The sequence below is a fragment of the Eschrichtius robustus genome, chromosome 5, assembly GCF_028021215.1.
Source record: "Eschrichtius robustus isolate mEscRob2 chromosome 5, mEscRob2.pri, whole genome shotgun sequence".
NCBI classification, from domain to species: Eukaryota; Metazoa; Chordata; class Mammalia; order Artiodactyla; family Eschrichtiidae; genus Eschrichtius; species Eschrichtius robustus.
In genome coordinates, this window is record NC_090828.1 from 27,104,064 (window position 1) to 27,126,478 (window position 22,415).

Genomic DNA, 22,415 nt, shown 5'->3' on the forward strand with positions numbered 1-22,415 from the left:
TTCCATTAAAAAAATAGAGTCCTAATGTTATTGTAGTAGGTGGAGGTAAGAGTTACAGAAGGAACGCAAGTGAACTCCATTAACTTTTTAAATATTTTCTCTATTTTATAGATTTTTTACATTGGTTGTATAGTAATCTTATAACCAGAAAAAAATAATTTAAAACTCCGACATTTAAACAGAATATGTATTTTTTAAATGTAGCAACATAATTTTTTGATTTAGCAACATGGTTTTCATGAGATTTCTGGATTGAAATCTTTATCTTAAACTCAAACTCATGTAACATATTGCATATTTTATACATACCTTTTTTAATATTTTAAATTCAATTTTACTTAATGTAAATATGTGATACATATGTCTTCATAGTACTTCACTGTTATTGCAGTGTAGATATTGTCTCGCATTATAATTTAAGGCAGACTCTAGTTTCACTCATTGGTTATAACAGATTAGAAGGAGGAAAATAGTACAGTTGACCCTGGAAAAAGGTGAGGGTTAAGGGCGTCAACCCCTATTCAGTATAAAAATCTATGTATATCTGTACAGTCAGTTGGACTTCCTCCCTATCTGTGGTTCAGCATCCGAAGATTCGGCCAACCACAGATCATGTAATACTATAGTACCTATTTAGTGAAAGAAACCAGCTTATAAGTGGACCTGCACAGTTCAAACCTCTGTTTAAGGGTCAACTGTATGCACAGTTCTTAATCATAACATAGTACCTGCTCACTGTCATATTTTTCACTAATCTGGAGTGTAACCATTTTCTTGTGAACTAAAGTTGTTCAAACTCATTTTTCTTTTTTGTGATTTCTTAAGATGGGAGCAAGACCCATTTTCACAGACTTTGCTCTTCACTTTGAAGAACTGAAAAGGGACTAGTCAAATCTCATCACACTCATGGCCTTCTATATCTTTGCTTCTATCACTTAGTCTAGGTCATTGTAAAGCACTCTCCCCAAGGTGATTTAGTAATCCAGGACTTCTTGCTGGTGTCATTCAGATACTGTACTGTAACTGTTATATTCTCTCTGATTCGCTTTTCAACAAAAATGAAGTCTTTATTTTTTTTCCCTTGCAGACTTTGCCTTCAAGAGAAACAAGGTTTTTAAATACTACACAAATGCCTTGCCTGCAATCATCTTCAATTTGGAGTAGCTGTGAACACAATTCAAAGTCTCAAATATTAACAGAACATGTATCAGAGTTAGATTCTTCTTTCCATTCTGTTCTATCATTGCCATCAGGTAAGATTCCTTTTAAAAAATCTCTAAGTAACTGAATTTTTTATGGTGAAATCTAATCCTGTAAATACAAGGAATCTGATAAACTTTTATCGGTTGTCACTGGATATTAGAGCTAAACAGTTTTCATAGAGAAATTAATCTAGTCACATGCTGAATTAATGTTCTATCTTTAGGTTGATTTTTTAATTCCTTGGAAACCATTTTGACTTACTTTGGGAAATTCTTAGCTTTTGATCTCCTTTTGATGTTAAATTTTTAGCATTTTATTGATAACATGGCTATGCTGTTGAAATGTTTCTCAGCAAGTCAGGGTTCTTTTTCTAATGTGTTGTTTTGCATGGAGTTTTCCCTGCCATGTTGTATTCCTCCATCTATAATCAGCATTGAATTTCTCTGAGAGAAGAAAATTGTCCATCTTTAGACACAGTCAACTTATGAACCTCAAAAATACCTGTAATATACAACCGAGCAGATGAGGCATTGCATCCCTATATCCCTAAGATGGCTTTAAGTTTCTTTCCAGTTCTTGTCTTGTGTTCGAATGTTTCCAATCTTACCTACATTGGAACTGAAGTAAATATTTAGGGTAAAAAAGGAAACATTCTTCACACTGGTTATCTCAGGCTCCTCTCTTTATGGGAAGATATCTCAAATGGGCTTTTGCTTCCTTTGCAGCTTTTGGTTCTAATCATCCAGGGACTGCTCCTCTTTGTAAAGCACTATTTCTTGTACCTATTCCTGCCCTGAATCTTAGTTTGGTTTTTACCAGCATTACAGTGGTTTCTTAGCTACACACCATATTTGAAGTAAGTTCCTGGTAGGAACTATTTTACTCCATCCTTGAGGAAACCTTAATAATAGAAAGAAAAAATAATATATATAACAATAACACAGCTAACATTTGGTCTTAGCATACACTGGGTCCTATAAGCACATTACATTTTCTTGTTTGATGCTTGCAGCAACCCCATGAGGAAAGATATTGTTGTCCTCTTTATCTTACATATAAGAACATTGAGGCTTAGAGATGTTAAATTACTCATCCATAGTACACAACTAGTAAATGATGGAGACAGGATTTGATCTGAGGTGGTCATTCTCCAGAGCCACACTCCTAACCGTACTCTTTACTGCCTTTCTGTTTTCTTATTAGTAAATTTGTTTCTCTGATGACAAAAATCTAAGAGCTGGCATAAATAATCTTTCATCCTACTATGTCACATCTAATAAGTTAAGATTAGCTTCCTTACCTACTACTTAGGGTTATCCATTTCTTCTTGTGTTCATTTAATAAAAATCTGAATACCTGCTGTATACTAGGTACTAAGTAGGTGGTAGGAGTATAAATACAAATAAATCCCTCAAGGTACTTGCATTCTAGTTTGACAACTGAAATATAAACTAATAAGTGTAATAAAGTGTTATGAAATTTTAATAAAAAGCCCACAGGTCACAGTGTGGGTTCTAAGGAAGGTATATGGGTAGAACAAGCGCCTTCCCTAGTTATGTCATGTTTTCCCACAACTCAAGAAGAACAGTGGTAGAATAGGCGATACTCCATATAAAAGTTAAGTGATATATCTTTGGAAAAACTTATGTTTTGATAATTGCAAATATCAGAATCCTGAAATGTTTAAGTAGCATATTTAATTTGTATTCTTATTTTCATTTTGTCATATAGTTTTCTTATGGTCATAGTACAGTGATAGCATTGAAATCCATCTTACATCTGACCCTTGGGAGAGTCTCCAAGGTGATACTTATGAACCCATTTTTTGTGTGCATATTTTTCCACACTTGAGTATGGATCGGCCATTAAAATACATCTTTTGATGGAGAGATACTTGTTTAAAATTGAGACCCTTCCTGGGTCTATCCTGATTTATGCATTCATAATTAGTTTTCTTAAAAATGAATACCTTCTTTCTGTAGCAAAACTTTGAATAAATCAACTGCTTTATAAAATATTTCTTTATGTTTCTTAGGAAAAAGTTTAGGTGTCTCTGTTGAATGCTTTTTAAAAATGATTGTTTTTGCATTCTTGATTGAAGAAAATACCCTTTAATTAATAAATGTGAAGCACATCTATTTTATTTATTTAGCTCCTCTTTTGGTTGTGAGTATGGAATATAAACATAGTGAATTGAACGACTCTCCTAAGTCTCTGTTTAAAAGAAGAGAACTAGTTTGTCAATATGTTTTGATCTTTGTAAAAGTAGATTTCATTTTGTGATTCATAATACTAGTAAACTAAGGGAATGTGAAACAGCATTTTCATAAAAGGTTGCATCTGAATTATAGTGGTTTTCCTTCAAGTAATTAAAATTGTGTAATTATGTCTTTTGGAAACTTTATTTCAAATGCAGAGTTTGTAGGGGTGGGGTGGAATGGATTTAGAGTCAGGCAGGTTTGGCTGTATATTTTATTAAAGACCTTTTGGGAGCATTTGTTTCATCTGCAAATAGTATTTAATATTTATATTTGTTCATCTTAGGTACTATTTCAGTTTATGAAGTTGTTCATTGTTAGTGTTGTTTATTTTACATATAATCAGTAATTTCCAAAATACTGCTAACAACATGCTTGGAAAGAATAGTTTGCCACTTCTAATAGTTATGACTTTTCAAGCTTTAGCTTATTTTTCTAAGTCTTAATATTGGAGTCTGTAAAGAGTGATTTCACTGAAAATACTTTTTTTTGCTTTATTTTTCTAGATGTGCCTCTTCATTTTCACTTCGAAACATTGTTAAAAAAGACTGAAATAAAAGGAGATCTTTCTGAAAATAAATTTGTAGGAGACTGTATCATATCTCCATCACCTGGTATGTCATTTACAAATCTTGGTACTTTATATACCTTTTACATCTTTCATATACTTATTACTTTTGCTAAGGAAGTAAAATTTAACAAAGGAATGAATGTAAATCCTTAATTTTTAATATTCACTTTTTACAAATCACACACACACATACAAATAGAAAATACACAGGAATAATCCTAACAGGATACTTATTGAATGAGAATTATGAAATATTATTGATAAATATAAAAGGAAATTTAAATAAACATGGGGAAACAGCACTGCTGGATGGTAAGAATAATTAGGATATCAGTTCTGCCTTTTGGTTTATGTTTAATGCAACGTTCAATGTAACTTGAAGTTCTAAAAGAATTTGGTTAACATAAAATAATTGTAAAGCCCATTGGGAAGAATTAATGGGAAAATGTAAAAGGAATTGCTGGAAAAAATATTGAATCTAGCCCAACCACATATGGAAACATGACAAAAATCTATAATCATTAGCATAGATTCTATTTTGCTTACATTTAGGAAAGTAGATCCATGAAACAGACTACACAGCTTATTCTTTATTATATAAAGGAAGAACTGTAAATCAATAAGAAAGTGGAGAACTATTCAATGAACAGTAATGTTAGTCTTTTGGGGGGAAAGTTTGTTTATACACTCATTTCATATCATGTATCAGAATAAATTCTACTTGGTTCCAAGAATTTTAAATAAAACACTAAAATTACAAAATAAAACTTGAAAAATTATAATGAAACTCTGAATGGGGGGTGGAGACATTGTCTATGCTTGGAAGAAATCAGAAAAAGAAAGACGATACATCAGCATATTTTCACTATCTACAAAGCTAAAATCTCAACATCAAAACGTCACACAAGATAAATTATTTCCAGATGAAATCATCATCTCCCTCAAAAACTCAAGAATCAACTGAATGCCTGTTAGAATTAGAGTTCTGAAAGGTAGCAGATTTTTAAATAAACTTATAAAAATAAGTAGCCTTTATAAATACCAGTAATAACCTATTAGAATTTGTAAAAGAATAAATTATCCTAGACATATTGACAATGAAAATATAAAATATCTAGGATTAAACCTAACAAGGAATTACATGAAGAAAACTTCAAAAGTTTACAGAGGAACATGAGTATATGCTTATATGGAGAGAAATACCCTGTTCCTGTCAGAATATGGTAACTTAAGATGTCATTTTTTCCAAATTAACTTATAATGTAATTCTTTTTTCTAAATTTTATTTATTTATTTATTTTTATACAGCAGGTTCTTATTAGTTATCTATTTTATACATATTAGTGTATAAATGTCAATCCCAATCTCCCAATCATCACACCACCCGCCCCGCAACTTTCCCCCCTTGGTATCCATACATTTGTTCTCTATATCTGTGTCTCTATTTCTGCCTTGCAAACTGGTTCATCTGTACCATTTTTCTAGATTCCACATATATGCGTTAATATACGATATTTGTTTTTCTCTTTCTGACTTACTTCACTCCATATGACAGTCTCTAGGTCCATCCACGTCTCTACAAATGACCCAATTTCATTCCTTTTTATGGCTGAGTAATATTCCATTGTATATATGTACCACATCTTCTTTATCCATTCGTCTGTCAATGGGCATTTAGGTTGCTTCCATGACCTGGCTATTGTAAATAGTGCTGCAATGAACATTGGGGTGCCTGTGTCTTTTTGAATTATGGTTTTCTCAGGGTATATGCCCAGTACTTAAAATGTAACTTTTTTTTAACATCTTTATTGGAGTATTATTGCTTTACATTATTGTATTAGTTGCTGCTGTTTAACAAAGTGAGTCAGCTATACATATACATATATCTCCATATCTCCTCCCTCTTGCGTCTCCCTCCCACCCTCCCTATCCCACCCCTCCAGGTGGTCACAATGCACTGAGCTGATCTCCCTGTGCTATGTGGCTGCTTCCCACTAGCTATCTGTTTTACATTTGGTAGTGTATATATATGTCAGTGCCACTCTCTCACTTCGTCTCAGCTTACCCTTCCCCCACCCCGTGTCCTGAAGTCCATTCTCTACATCTGCGTCTTTATCCCTGTCCTGCCCCTAGGTTCTTCAGAACCATTTTTTTTTTAGATTCCATATATATGTGTTAGCATATGGTATTTGTTTTTCTCTTTCTGACTTACTTCTCTGTATGACAGTCTCTAGGTCCATCCACCTCACTACAAATAACTCAATTTCGTTTCTTTTTATGGGTGAGTGATATTCCATTGTATATATGTGCCACGTCTTCTTTATCCATTCATCTGTTGATAGACACTTAGGTTGCTTCCATGTCCTGGCTATTGTAAATAGTGCTGCAATGAACATTGTGGTACATGTCTCTTTTTGAGTTATGGTTTTCTCAGGGTATGTGCCCAGTAGTGGGATTGCTGGGTCATATGGTAGTTCTTTTTTTAGTTTTTTAAGGAACCTCCATACTGTTCTCCATAGTGGCTGTATCAATTTACATTCCCACCAACAGTGCAAGAGGGTTCCCTTTTCTCCACACCCTCTCCAGCATTTATTGTTTGTAGATTTTTTTGATGATGGCCATTCTGACCCGTGTGAGGTGATACCTCATTGTAGTTTTGATTTGCATTTCTTTAATGATTAGTGATGTTGAGCATCCTTTCATGTGTTTGTTGGCAATCTGTATATCTTCTTTGGAGAACTTATAATGTAATTCTAATCAGAATCCCAGAATCATTCTTCTTTTGGAACAAAGTTATTCTAAAGTTTATCTCAGAATGAAAATGTTGAATAGCCAATAAAATTTTTAAAAGATCAATAAGGAGGTGTCAGATATCGAAATATAAAGGTATAATCATTAAAACATTGTGATGCCCATGGAAGCCAAGGGAACTAAATTTAAAAAGCCTAGAGACAAACCCAAGGATTCATTATACGATAAGAGTGATATTTCCTATTAGTGTGGAAAAGATAGCCTAGCCAATAAATAACAACAAACAGTTCTTATGAAGCATTCCTTATATGCCAGTACAGTACTAGTTGAAGGGCTTTGTATGTGTAAATTGTTTTAATCTGTACAACCCTGTAAGGTAGGTATTATAATTATTTTCTCCTTGACTAGCTTTTCCCAAATCACAGTTGAGTAGTAGTAGAGGCAGGATTCAAATCCAAGCAGTCTCTCTCAGAGTTAATGCTTTTAAACAACTAAGTTTGTCCTGTAATCAGTGGCGTTAAGTAATAACTTTTTGGAAAAATAAAATGAGATCTGTACCTCATACAGCACATTAAAACAAAGTTAAGATGGATGAACATAAATACATTCCAGATAGATTAAAGAGGTAAATGTTAAAAATGGTATCTTAAAAGAATTAGGAGAAAAACTAGGTGTAGTCAATGATAATAATGAAAATGCTAACAATTGCTAACATGTACTTGAGCACTTATGTGCCAGTCACTGTGCTAAATGTTTCTCCTTTTTCCAATTATATTAATATTAGACATTTTAATCATCAGTTCTGGCAAGACTGTGTAGTAAAAACAGGACCCTAAAATATTTCAGGTGCAATTAATTGATACAGGCCTTTTGGGAAGTACTGTGAAATGCATTACAAGGCCTTTAAACTACGTATTTTTTTATAAGCTCATTGAGGAAAAAAAAAAAACTTGTGTACTTGTTCACAATAAATGTTTGCTAAACTGTTAACTCTGTACTCTGATCCAACAGATCCATTTCCAAGAACCTAGTCTAATCCTAAATATGAAACCACCTTTATTCACAAATATATTTATCTTATCATTATTTGTGGTAATGAAAAATTAAAGACAACTTGAAGAGAACAGTAGGAATGTGGTTAACAGTCTATCACAGTGGAATATACAGCTTTTTAAAGGATCATAAAAGTTCATCTACGGATGGAAACATTTATCAAAGAATGTTAAGTGATATTAAAGGACAAATGTTTTACTTCTATGTATGGTACAATTATAACCATGTAAAAATGTTTATACTTGTATCAGCCAAATGCAATGTACGGGCCTCTTGGGGATCCTGATTTGAACAACTCGGCTGTACACACACACACACACACACACACACACAATTTTTGAGACAGAGAAATTTGAACATGGACTGGCTGTGCATATTAATTATTGTGTTAGAGGTAATAATGCATGTGGTTACATAAATACACATTTTATCTGTTAGTTTATTAGAGATTCAAGCTGACACATGATGTAGATAAGATATGATGTCTGGGATGTGCTTTAAAATACTACAGCAAAAAAAAAAAAAAAAAGCTTGTGGGAGAGAGAGAACACAAGATTGGTCACCAGCATTTGTGATGCTGAATGATAGGTACAGGGGAGTTCATTATTCCATTTTCCATTTGTGTTTCTTGAATTTCTTCCACAGTCAAAAGTTAGAGAAAGAAAAAAATGAAAGCACTAAGGCAAGAAAAAATTGCCTATGCTTAGGAAAAAACACTAAAGAAATACAGGAAAATATAGGTTATGTTTAGGTACTTTTCATGATTTAATTCTACTTGGAAGTTATCCTGAGACTAAAATTTTTTTATTTAAAAAATGTGTGCATGAAGGTGATTATTTTAAGAATGTCCATAATACAAATAATATCATGATGATAACAAGTAGCTCCAACAGCTAGGGAATAGTTAAATGATACTCTCTCTAATCAGAGGAATGTTAGGTGACCATCTGAAAACATAACAATGATGAGTGAGTTACCAGATTTTAAAAAATAGTTATACATATATCCAAATAAAATCATTACATTTGAAATATTAATATGAAATATATGTATATGACTGAAAGGGAATATGCAAAAACAAAGGTAATTATATTTATTTCTTCTAATGTTGCTCTATTATTTATCTGACTTTAAAAAATGGGGCAGTGTACGGGAGTTCCCTGGTGGGCTAGTGGTTATGATTCCAGTCTTTCACTGCCGTGGCCTGGGTTCAATCCCTGGTCAGGGAACTGAGATCCCACAAGCTGCACAACCAAAAAAAAAAAAAAAAAAAAATGGGGCAGTATAAATGTTAGGCGCAAAATTATTAGTGATGTATCAATAATGTAGTGACATGTTAGTAATGGGAAATTAAAAGCTAGGAAATGGAAGACATTTGAATTGAATGCTACAGTAACATTAGGCACATCAATGAAGTATTTTTTTGTATACCAATCTCTCCTCCCCTATTTTCTTCATTCCCTACCACTCCCAATCCAAATAATTAAGTATTAATTAGGTTTCATCCTATATCCATCTTAAACAGCTGGCCATTAATTTTTCTTTTCTACAGAATTAAGTAAAACTAGAGTCCCAACATTTATTGAGCACCTACTCTGTGCCAGGTAGACGATTAAGTGCTGAAAAATTAAAGGCGAGTCACAGGAAATTAAAGAAATTATAATGTGATGGGGAAGCAGACACACAAATGACTATTAAATGATGTTATGGGTACAGACATGATCAAAATATTCTTTAAAAAGGGGGAGGGGAGGGTATAACCCTGCCTAGCAGAAGGTAGAGGAAGAGAAGTTAAGGGTGATGGGAAAAGGGCAAAAAGAGGAACTGCAGAAAGATGGTGATGCCAAGTATAGCTTTAAATACTTAACTGGAATTTAGAGGAAGAGTCAAATTTTCCAAATCATTGTTTCTCAAGTTTTAATGTGCAAATTACTTTGGTGATATGGTTAGAATGCAGATTCTGATTCAGAAAGTTTGGAATGATGTCTGAGATTCGATATTTCTAATAAGATCCCTGGTGGTTCAAATACTGTTGGCCCATATTAAGTAACAAGCTTTTAAAATGGAAAAAAATCACATAACTTGTCATGGAGCCATGAAACAATGTGATGTGTTCAAGTATATACAAATAGCCTGGTATTCCTGTAGGGCAAATTGTGTGAAAGTAAATAGATGTGTTTGTGCGTTACCTCAGAGCTTGGATTTATCCTATACCGTCCATTAGAGTTAGCGATTATGACAGAACTGCTGACTTCAGGTAACAGGAAGGTAGGGAAAAGACAAACTGAAGAATTGATTATTTGCCAATTGTGAGGAAATACCAAAGCCAACTTAAGGGCCTATACTCATCAAAATATTCAAAGTCATGAAAGACAAGATAATGGAACTATTTCAGATACGAGAAAACTTTAAAGAGACCTGCCAACTGAATGGAGAGTGGTCAGGATTTTCTGTAAAGAACAGTATAGGACTAATTGGTGAAATTTGAATGAAGGCTATAGTTACCTAATAGTTAATTATTAACTTCTTGGTTTTGATAGTTGTGTGGCTATGTAAGAGAATGCCCTTGTTTTTGAAAAATACATATGGACATATTTAGAGTAGAGAAGCCTCATGTCAGTATTTCATTGGCATTCAGAAAGATGAAGCCAATGTGGTAAAATGGTAACATTTGGGGGATCTGAGTGAAAAGTATATGGGACTTCTTTGTATTACTCCAAGTTTTCTGTAAGTCTGAAATTATGTCAGAATTAAGTTTTAGTTTTTAGAGTGCACAGAGAGAGGAACAATAGCACCACAACCCACACAAGTCAATACCCTAAGGCTCAGCCTTCTTCACCCACACTTCCTCGTATCTAAACCCCATTATCAGCGTGATCTTATGCTTCAAACCGGCTTCTCTGTATTTCTACCAATTTCAGTCTAACTTAATGATCCCTTATCTGTACTGCTGAAATAGCCTAATCAACTTTTATTTCCCTTCAATCCCTGCAGCAATTTATATTTTCAAAAAGTAAATCTAATTATGTCACACCTGCTCCCCATCCCCATCCTTTAAAATATTTGACAGAGGGAATATTCTTTAATAGAGTACCCCTAAAGCCCTACTTACATAGGCTGTTTCCTACCTATTCGTGGTTTCCACCGTGCTTCCTTACTCTATGCTACCTGGCTGCTGTCCACTTGCCACATTTTTCCCGTCCCCTGGTGCCTTGGGCCTTTCTACCACTCTCTCTTCCTTGCCCTTACTATCCATCTGCTCTTTCTGTTCCTATTTTGTAATCTAACACTTTATCTGGGAAGCCTTTCCAAGAGCTCTCTTACTAGTTATACTCAGTATCTCCTATCAATAGTACTTCTGTTTTCTATCACACATCACTTGCAGTTTTTGAGAATGCCTATAAACTACATCAGGGGCATGGTCCATGCCTGTTCTCGCTCACCGCTGTGTCCCCAAGGTATAACACAGTGCCTGGCATGTAGCTGGCTCTCTATAAGGTTACCAAACGTATGAATGAAAGGTAAGGAAGGGAAGGCAGGAGACAGGAGAGATGCTGGGCCAAGATGTATCTTAAAATGGAATTTAGGAGAAGATTTGGGTAAGTGAGAACTGAAAGACTGGGAGGGTTATCATCAGGACAGGTGAAGAGAAGGTGAATTACACTCTGAATTGCCATGCATCAAGAGTCCACTACAACCTTACAAGACACCAAAGAGTAAAAGGGGGAAAAGTGTAAAGAAAACTTTTGAGTAAAATTGAATAAAAGGCATCACTTTAGTGAAGGTTAAGGTTTCTGATGTGCTTTTACAAGACAAGGGGGGTGGTGAGTTCCTTTTAGAAGAGATGGGTTGAAATTTGCCTGGAATTTGCTTTAAAATACTCTAGAAAATGAGTGGACACTATTGGAACACCAACACCTGCCAGGTATATATACATTTTAAAACCTAACAATTCTAGCTACCCCTTTGTAGAAATGAGTTTAGAATTATGTCTGCCATCTTATTTTACTATTTAACATCTTCCTCTGCATTCTTTTTCTTGGGTGGCAAGAAATCTTGAGGGCTGCCTTAGAATTCTGGTTACCGTTTTTCATGAGGGCTTTAAAAAGTTGCCATTGTTTTTTCCTGCATCTGCTTTTGCTTTCTGGCAATCTGATTCTCATTCCTTTGCAGTAATTTTTCCCTTCTCTGGTAACTTTTAGGATGTCTTCATACTTATGTGCTATATATTTTTTTTTCATTTGCTTTGATGTTCAAGTGAGTTATTGAAATATTAGAGTTAATATCATTGTGTAAAAAATTTTGGCTATCATTCCTTCAAATATTACATCCCATTCATTCTATTCAATCCTTTGTTAACCTATTTTGGTTTGTCCTTTTTTTCTTTTTTTCATATTTCCATCACTCTATTCCTTTGAGTTGTGGAATTACTCTTCCAACCCAATGATCTTGACTTTTAGATATGACCATTCTGTTATTCAGGGCAGTGAGCAATGCTTTTGTTTCTCAGTTTCAACAATTATACTTCCCATTTCTGAGGTGTCTTGGCCTTTTGCCTCTTTCTCTTGGCAATATTTGTTATTTTGAAGACCTGTAAATCTGTATTCTGTGAACCCACTAACTATTTCTTGAGATGGTTCTTCCATTTGTTGCTTATACCTTTTCTTTGTTTTACGCTACTGGTATTCAGATTTTTGGAGTCTTGTGTTCTCATCTTTAAAGTTGATATTCACCGTTACAACTTCTGCCACTGCTTTTTATGGGATCCTTCTCATGGAAGAGGAGGAAATTTGCACTCTATTACTGTTTTCAGAGGCAGTTACGGATGGGCAGGACATGTTTCAAACAAAGTGGGGCACCCGGGCTTATCTACCCACCCATCCATTTCTCTGCTGAAGCCTCAAGGACCCTGGTGGAGGTGTTGGCAGGCTGGCAAGTGTAGTCATTCTATTAGTTACTGCAGGTAATTCTTTCTTTCCTCCGGGTCTGGAGCTCCTTTGATTTTGATCACATTCTTGTGGCAGTACTTTCCCATGTGCTTTTGCAGTTTGCTTTTCAAATTTCGTAAGATATTAGGCTTTCAGAGATTGCTCACAAATTCCGCTCTACTTAAAATTTCCCTTTTTTGCATGCTAATGTGGATGTAAATGTGCCGATCTGTGCATCTATGCATAAAAATTTTGTCTATCATTTTTAGGGTGCTTTGCCATCTTGAAATCTGAGTCCCAGTCACTGTTGGTAGGCCATACTCTTTTTTCTCAGTGTTGGTGAGAATTTGGCACTTAGGCCTTCATATTTTTTCCCTATCCTTTCCACATCTCCAAACATTTCAAAAAAAGAAGCCAATTTAGTTGTTAATCCAGTACTGGAAATATGGGGTTCAGACAGAACAACAGTCATGGTGAAACTAACATTTATTGCATACTTATGCCAGATACCCTTCTAATGACTATTACAGGAATTTATTTAATCCTCACATCCCACAATAGCTGCTATTATCCCTATTTTACAGATAAGGCAACTGAGGCACAGAGATATTAAGTGACTTAAAGAAGTGAAAGAATGGTGCTAGGCACTGTCAGGAGATTGATGAAATCTGGTTATTGCTCTCAAGAGATCCCAGTCTGTTGTATTCTATAATCTTACTTAGTCCTGAGTTGTTCCCAGATTTAAGGTAAGCAGGAACTAACTTAAGGATTCAGATCATATTCAGCCAAGATTTACAGATCTGAACAAATCTTCTCTGTAAAATTCTGTAATTTAGAAGACTGTGAGAACAGATCACCTTTCCTCTTCATCCTCTTCAAATAATGGAGCAACTATAGGAAATTGGGCACTTCCTGAAGATGTTTTTAATGAATCTTACTTTGGTTATTTTCAGCTTAGTATTTCATCTTCGTATGTAAGTATTTACTTCATTATATATAATTTTGAACTGGTATATTAATATTCTGCAATATTACAAAGTAAAAAGAGGTTAGCATGCTCATTATATTTGTGTTAAGGAACTAAAACTTCACATTTTTCTTTCCTTTTCAGTACATAATACTTCTCTGAATCAATGGAGAAATGGATATTCTCCTATATGCAAGCCTCAAATGAGGTCAGAATCTTCTGCACAGCTGTTACAGGGAAGAAAGAAAAGACACTTGAGTGAAACAGCATTAGGTAGGTTAAAATGAGGACATGAGCACTAGTACTAAAAACTGAAAGTAAAAAATTCTGATCTCCAAAGAACCTCTGCCTCATGGGAGTTATAATCTAGAACAGTCACTAATTACACAAAACATCCATGGTTCTATGAACATGAAACAGCATATTCATGTAGTCAATTCAGAATTATTTGTGGACTGGGAATCCATCCACTTTATGAGTTAAGGATTTCCTTCCTATGTTTCCTAACCAGAGTTATCTTCTACTAACTGTCCTCCTGGACAGTACTTTGTCTCCAACATTGTGTTCTGCACTCAAAATATGTCAGTACAACGTTGCCTTTTAGATATTTATTACCATTTCTGGTACCTATTGTGGAGATGTTGATTTCACTGAAGCTTCCTCAGAATTTTGATAAACTGGGTGAGATTCATCTAAGGTAACTCAACCGCCTGACTGAATTCCCCTTAGGAACGTACAGTTCCAAGATGAATAGAGATATCTCTGAAACTAGAACTCTGCTAGTAATACAAAGTGGGTTTGTTATGGGGATTTGGGACAAGATAGTTTCAACAGTTATTACAAATAATGATAAAAAATAAAACTTAACTGGAAAGATGTATATTAAATAACAAATTATCTGTATACTCTATTGGTTCTTATTCATTGTTCCAGTGGATCTAACACTATATACATTAGTCAAGTATGTCTGAGGTATAGTATGTCAATACACCCAATAAATTAGAAACTATTTACATCCAAGATGTACTTAACTGTAATTATCCATGGTGGCTTTAACATATTTATTAGTATGGCCTCTAGAAATCCCACCATAACAGACCAAAGTCACTACCTAATATCACACTACCTGATCAACTAGTGTGGAACAAAATTAAACTCCCACCCACATTCAGAGATATCATTATGCTTTTTTGGTGCCTTAACCTTAAGATAATGAACAGTCATCTAGCTTTTGAGGAACTTTCATACATCTTTGCCAAAATATAGGAAAACCTGTATCTCTTAATATAAAGATACATTATGAAAAAATACACATTACCTAAGATGTAAACTGTTTTACTTGAATTGATAGATCTAACTTTGAGCTAGATGGGAATACAGGAATAGAATGAGTAAAATGCTATACTACAAAGAAGTAACTAGACAGCTCTCTAGACAACAGCCATTTTCAATATATGGATACTGATTTGAAGCAACAACTAGCCAGAAAAGACATTTTTAAACAACTGGAATAATATAAATATGAACTGTATATTAAATTTTACATTACACAGAAAAATATTTTTCAAGATCTGTACTAAAGTGAAATAAACAAGGGCAGTAAGAAAATAAACATATACTCACTAATAGACACAAAATAAATGGAGAAAAGGAACGTGGAAGAGACAGAAAATAACAAAGTTGGAAGTAAACTTAACTTTGTTATCAATATTCTGAGAGAAAAGAGAAATTTCATTCCTGAAATAGGATGTTATAATAGGAGAAACATTTTCAGAAATTAGTCAGAAGATCAAGTTAAGGAAATCTCCCAAAAAGTAGAACAAAACGATATGAAAAAATGAGAGAATAGGCAAGAAAATTAAGAGGTAAGTCTTACAAGTTCAACCTCTGAATAAGTTACAGAAAACATGAACAGAGTAAAGGGAGATAAGATTAAAGAAAGATATGCTGGATAAAAACTGTCAAGACCCCGGAAAACGGAAATTGTGGCAGGATTGTGGCTAAGATTTTTATAAAATTTCCTTAATGTTTTCATTTTTGATACATGAATTAAAAAAGATAAAATCTAAACAGATCAAGAAACACATGTTACCAAACTAGGAAAACAGAAATTCTAATACCTACCAGTTACATTTAATGTATGACATTCTCAATGGTTCTTTCCATGGCAGGAGAAAGAACTAGATTTGAAGAATTTGCTATTCAACGCACAGAACCAGGATCCCAGAGCAATTTTACTGCAGTTACTAATGTCAATGTTATATCAAGAACCCAGAATTCATCATCACAAGTAGGTTTTTGTACAGTGAACTTTTTTTTTTTTAATAAATTTATTTTTTATTTATTTATTTTTGACTGCATTGGGTCTTCGTTGCTGCGCGGGCTTTCTCTAGTTGCAGAGTGGGGGCTACTCTTCGTTGTGGTATGCAGGCTTCTCGTTGCGGAGCACGGGCTCTAGGCGTGTGGGCTTCAGTAGTTGTGGCTCGTGGTCTCTAGAGCGCAGGCTCAGTAGTTGTGGCGCACGGGCTTAGTTGCTCCGCGGCATGTGGGATCTTCCCGGACCAGGGCTCGAACACGTGACCCCCGCATTGGCAGGCGGATTCTTAACAGCTGTGCCACCAGGGAAGTCCCTGTACAGTGAACTTTAAAGTTGCTTTATGACCTTTAAAGCTGGCAGATCTGGTGGGGGGAGGGGAACTTGTTATATTTTGTTAATCTATAACAGCCTTATTTACTAGCACATAATTAGCATATTTAGAATTATCTAAGAAGCAATAAATTTGATTAAACTTTTTTTTTTACTAGGGAGCTAATTGTACATTAATCCTTGGTTATGGCTTTTTTTTTTTTTTAATTTATTTATTTATGGCTGTGGTGGGTCTTCGGTTCTGCGCGAGGGCTTTCTCTAGTTGTGGCAAGCGGGGCCCACTCTTCATCACGGTGCGCGGGCCTCTCACTATCGCGGCCTCTCTTGATGCGGAGCACAGGCTCCAGACGCGCAGGCTCAGTAATTGTGGCTCACGGGCCCAGTTGCTCTGCGGCATGTGGGATCTTCCCGGACCAGGCCTCGAACCCGTGTCGCCTGCATTGGCAGGCAGATTCTCAACCGCTGCGCCACCAGGGAAGCCCCTTGGTTATGGCTTTTTTCGTATGTTAAAAACTTTAAACTTTATCATAACCATCCCTACTTCTTGACATGATGCTAAGTATAATCTTGCTAATAAGAATCCAGCACTGTGTTCTTACTTTGTTCTGTGTTTCATTACCTGGTAGGGAGTATAGGTTAAAACGTGGGAGGATTTAGAAAAAACAGCATGAAGCTCAGGGACCCAGGAACACATAAATGAAGATTGTAAAAATGATCTTTATTAAATGGCTCACCAAACATTTCATAGCCTTTCCTAATAAAAAATGAGTTTGTTAAAAGATCATTTCACTGACATTTAGGGTGCTTTATGGTACACTTTTCTGATAAGTTTTGTATTTTAAGGCATTCATATTTTTAATGGTCTTAAAAATAGGCCTGAATGTGTCCACACACAAATGTATTGGTTCATAGAAGATACATATGCTTTCTTGTTTTTCTTAACATTTTATACTCAGATTTTATAACAATGTATAAAACTTAAAGGCACTGCCATGTTATCTTTATATAACTCGTAAAAGGAGAGTATCATTACAGGTAACCAAATACTATTGTAAAACTACTGCAATCCTATCTTGCAGAATACTGCACGACGACGATTGCGAAGCGAGAGCTCTTATGATATAGATAATATTGTGATTCCCATGTCATTAGTGGCCCCAGCTAAATTAGAGAAACTCCAATATAAGGAAATAGTTACTCCAAGGTATGTATACTTACATTAATTTTCCTTTTTTTGAATAAACTTAAATTTTCAGCGAAGTTAAAATTTTATTTAATGAAAGGAAGATGTTCCTTTCTGCCTTCCTCCCATTTATATGGTTACATGGAGGGAAAATGGTGAAAGAAACTTTTACATTACTCGTGCTGAAAAAAAGTGCCATATAGTATAGCACAACTTTAATTCTCAGGTTTTATTAAGAAATGGAAATTCCTAATACTTTAGCACTTTTAGAGTGTTTTTTCATTCAATATTTAGTTTTCTATTGTGTATACGGTACTAAAGGTACTTTAGGGATGTAAATAATTACAGTAACAGATAATCCTTGCTCTTTAAAATGGAGATATGCACAAGGCGGCAGAGATCAAAGAAAGCAACTACCTTTGCATAGAGTATTCGCAGTGTAAGATGATAACACCTGTGACAACCTATGCAGGGCTAAGCCAGAGACTGAGGTTTTGTGAAGGGTGATAAAGGAAATGAAGGCTAGAAAGAAGCTGTCACGAGATTGTGGAAGTCCTTGAATGCCATACACAGATCTGTTTCCTGCTGGCAGCAAACTGTCAAATTTTTTAGCAATGATGAAAGAGGTTTAAGATTATTAATCTGGCACCAAGAAGTAGAAAAGGATGGAACCAGAGACAAGAGCTGGTTGACAATTATAGTAATTCCTACCCATCTCTATTGTAACTAATTTGATTCTTTTATTCATCATTGCTTTGAGGCACTGAGAGAACTCTTAATACTCTAGGAGGTATTATGAGAATTTCTGCAGAGAATTTGTTGATATATTCTACGTTAAGTGAAGAAATAACATTTGTGGTTAGATGTTCTATAGCAACAATGTCTTTCAATTTACACTGGTAGGCTGGAGCTGGCTGGTCGACCGGGTTGTTTAATATGTAGGGATTCTGTGATGAAGCTGTTAAACTCACACGAGGCCATGATGGGAGTCTTCACACAAAGAAACTGGCAAATGCTAAAAATCAGAGCTTTTTTCCTCTTTATTTTCTGAGCCAGTTTGTCAGCATACCACTAACTTATTTCAAAATTAGTACATTCTTTTTTTTTTTTTGTTGTTACTTGCCTTTCTATTTATTTATTTATTTAGTTAGTTAGTTAGTTATGGCTGTGTTGGGTCTTCGTTTCTGTGCGAGGGCTTTCTCTAGTTGTGGCAAGCGGGGGCCACTCTTCATCGCGGTGCGCGGGCCTCTCACCATCGCGGCCTCTCTTGTTGCGGAGCACAGGCTCCAGACGCGCAGGCTCAGTAATTGTGGCTCACGGGCCCAGTTGCTCCGCGGCATGTGGGATCTTCCCAGACCAGGGCTCGAACCCGTATCCCCTGCGTTGGCAGGCAGATTCTCAACCACTGCGCCACCAGGGAAGCCCCGAAAATTAGTACATTCTTAGGTATAAAACGCAACTATGTAGAAGAGACTGTTTATTGTTAAGGCCAAAAGTAAAGCCTCATCTTCTCCTGTCCTCTTCTCATAATACAAATATGTTGTCCCTTTTAAGAGATAAAGGACTAAGATACGACCATTTGAATTATGGAAATCCCAAAGAAAGAAAACACTACTATCATAGCTGTGCTTACAGAATAAAATTACTATATTTAGATAGATTAACAAAAGCTGTTTGAAATTCGTTTGTATCTTCAACAACAGCTGGAGGATGGTTGTTCTTCAGCCTCTGGATGAATATAATTTGGGTGAAGAAGAGGTAAGCTGCCTTTCACTTACTGCACTTAATATATTATGAAGCCTGCTTAATTTTTTTTTTCCATGTGCTTAATTTGGTATTTGAGGAACATACACTGACTTTTTTAACTTTCAAAACTTCTTATGAAAAGAAAGTTCCCCTTTAATGATATTAGGAAAGTGTTTTGTGCAAATTCGACTACAAAGACGAAATGTGTAAAGAATAAAGAAAAGCAAAAACAAAACATACCATTGCCTTACATGAGTTGTTGAAATATTGAATTTATGTGAATATATTCAATTCCCAGTATTAGTCATATTTTTCTGCATGATATTTAGTTTAACAGTCAAGCCTACAATTCCATATGCAAAATCTTGTGAACAATTGCTTTTGAATTTGGAAAATTCTGGATTTCAGAAAGTAATGTGGTACATATATCATGTAGTACATGTAGGGTGTCTAGGACAGTTCTCATAATCAAATATTAATGTTTCTATAGTGAAATATTAATAGAAAGTAGAATAGCCTCACATCATTTCAGATAAGATTGTGTCACCAAATGAATTATGAAAACTTGTTTTTTCAGATTTTTGGAATTACAGGAAAGGGATTGTGGACCTGTATGGATAAAACTTATAGTAAGACAAGAAAAAGGGAAAGATACTATATAACCAAACTAATTCAAAGTGACAGTCTGAAGAAGCAGATATTATATAAAAGACACTGTTTCCATTACGATCTTTCTGTGCCAACTGATCGTGTTTTTCAACTACCAAAATTTACTTTTTAATGCCCTTCCCTCTTTTAATGCATGCCTTCCCTAGTTCAGAATGACCCTAGCCAGAAACAAAACTGAAGCCTGAGAACTCCAGATAAGTAACTCATTAAACTAATTCTCATTTACCTCAGACAGTTTTACTTTCTTTGCTATTAATATGTTCCACGAACAGTATACTCCATAAGGGGCAATCAATACAAAGTTTTGGATGAATAAAGCATTACGGATATTTTATGTAAGTGGAAAGCACTGTGAACCTATATGTACTCAAGGTACTATAAGTATTCTAGGTAAGTCTTCAAACATGACCCAACAGTAAAAAAGTTTTAAACTCCCTCTTTTTAGGAATTTGCACCTCCTCTCACACCATCTGTTCTCTGACTTAGACTGCATTTATTTTAGAGTTTTCTTCCTATTGTTCTCTTGATGAGGAACTCGGACACCTGTTCTCATATTTCAAAATGTTTCTGGTAAGAGCAAAACTTTTCATTTCTAATTCCAGGTAGAAGACCTCTCTGATGCAGTCTTCTCCCTAAGACACAAAAAATATGAAGAGAAAGAGCAAGCCCGATGGTCACTATGGGAGCAAAGCAAGTGGCAGAGAAGAAACAGCAGGCAGGTGTTGTAAACTTGAACCCCAAAACCATGGAATCCATGGGAAATCTCCAATAGTTCTGCATAATAACGAGGGAGACCACTGAAAATGAAGAAAACATACTATATAACATCTGCCGTTCGTGCCCTAGAAGTGAAACACTGTTTATTACTGAGTTTACATTCAAAATATATTCAGGCTAATTACATAATGATGAAAAGAGTTTTATATATTTTACTCCACTCTATTTCTCATGCTAATTGTCAGCCTCAGTAATAGATTTAACTGAGCAAACAATATGAAAAATTCTCCATAAACAGGTCATTTCAGTGTACTGTAATGGTGGACCTAACACTAGGGATTAGAATCTGGGTAATCTGTAATAAAGCCACTTCAGAAATGTTTTTCTTAAAAAGAAACAAACCAAAAAACCCCTCAAGAAACCTATCAAGGGTAAAAAAGCAAATCGCCTAAAATACTTGGAACATGACTTTGAGGGAAGGGGGGCTAAATCCTAACAACATAATTAGTAGTCATGTATTTGAGAAAACCCCTGGTATTTTATATTGAATTGGACTATTTTTTAATACAGCCAGAACTCACAATGCCAGATCACGTTGAAATCTGATAGTCACTTTAGTGTGGAGCATCTCTCATTTATCATTTGTAAAACACATTTCTCTGTTTAGGTCTCAAGAGACCCAGAGATTTGTTGTAGACCCTTATTCTAAGAGTTATCCTAACATACATGAGATTCTGTTCTCAACTTTCTCCACATTCCAGAGATCCGATTTTCCAGAAGTACAGAGGAAAATGTGACTCGAGTCCTTCATGGACGACATTACAATAATCATAGATACTCTGGGAACTCAGACTGTAAGAGTCAAGTAACTGTCTTTTCCTGTTTTCTGGAAAAAAAACACACAAAAAAAGAACCAAAAAACCCCCCAAACTGTTAACAAAACAAAACCACTATAATAATTTGGCAAAAGATTTCATAAAATACTACTCAAGTCTTTGAGATGTGAGGATGATAACATCAGGGAGAGCAGCAGATGAATTTTTTAAAATCTTTTGGGCAGAACTGTTTGTTTAAAGAAAAGCTACCAAGTTCAATTGACTTTATGAACAATACCTTAGGTTGTTCATAAAATGTTTGTTAAGACATCAACAAATCATTAAATATCTTCTTGACTTTCTTGCTAGAGCTTACAGTAAAAATGCAGAAGGACAGGACTTGCTTCTGAAAGAACACCCTAACGACCTCAGCGGTGGGCAGCACGGCGCTGCTCAGAGTCCCGCCGAGCCTCCTGCAGAGAGCCAGGACCCCGGTGCACACGCCTCCCCTTCAGTCAGTCAGAGTCAAGAGATCAAGGTAAGAGTGTTGCACGTAACTAGCTAAACCTCCTTTTAACTGACTTTTAAAAACTTGTTTATAAAATTGCTTGTTGATAATTAAGGAGTCATCATTACGTGACAAATTCAGTACGACAGTCCAGCACAGAACGCTGGGTGTAGGAATCAGAGGCTCTGTGTTCCAGCGTTCTAGTTCCATCACTAACTACAGATACTTCCCTGACTTTTTATTTAACACGTCAGTACCTAATTCCACCTGTTCACTTATGTGTTAGAAAATGGGAATTCTATCAAAGTTTCATTACAAACCAAATCGGATTAAACAGAATGACACGGGGCACATAGTAAATGTTAGCTATTTCTCTTCCCCTTATAAGAGATTTTTACT

General features: G+C 35.2%; 1 protein-coding gene across 6 annotated transcripts in view; it reads left to right on the forward strand.

Annotated features, from left to right (window-relative positions):
* The window catches only part of KANSL1L (KAT8 regulatory NSL complex subunit 1 like), a 156,045-nt gene that overhangs the window by 131,406 nt on the left and 2,224 nt on the right, over nt 1-22,415 (forward strand). For 5 of the 6 annotated variants that reach the window (XM_068544540.1, XM_068544539.1, XM_068544543.1 and 2 more), the window contains exons 7-14: nt 1,088-1,253; nt 3,968-4,075; nt 13,876-14,004; nt 15,903-16,021; nt 17,458-17,582; nt 19,265-19,319; nt 20,579-20,691; nt 21,878-22,046. In XM_068544540.1, the coding sequence (XP_068400641.1) occupies nt 1,088-1,253; nt 3,968-4,075; nt 13,876-14,004; nt 15,903-16,021; nt 17,458-17,582; nt 19,265-19,319; nt 20,579-20,691; nt 21,878-22,046 (984 nt within the window). Of the gene's footprint in view, nt 1-1,087; nt 1,254-3,967; nt 4,076-13,875; nt 14,005-15,902; nt 16,022-17,457; nt 17,583-19,264; nt 19,320-20,578; nt 20,692-21,877; nt 22,047-22,415 lie in introns of those variants that run through there. The other variant, XR_011074126.1, reaches the window with a different exon arrangement.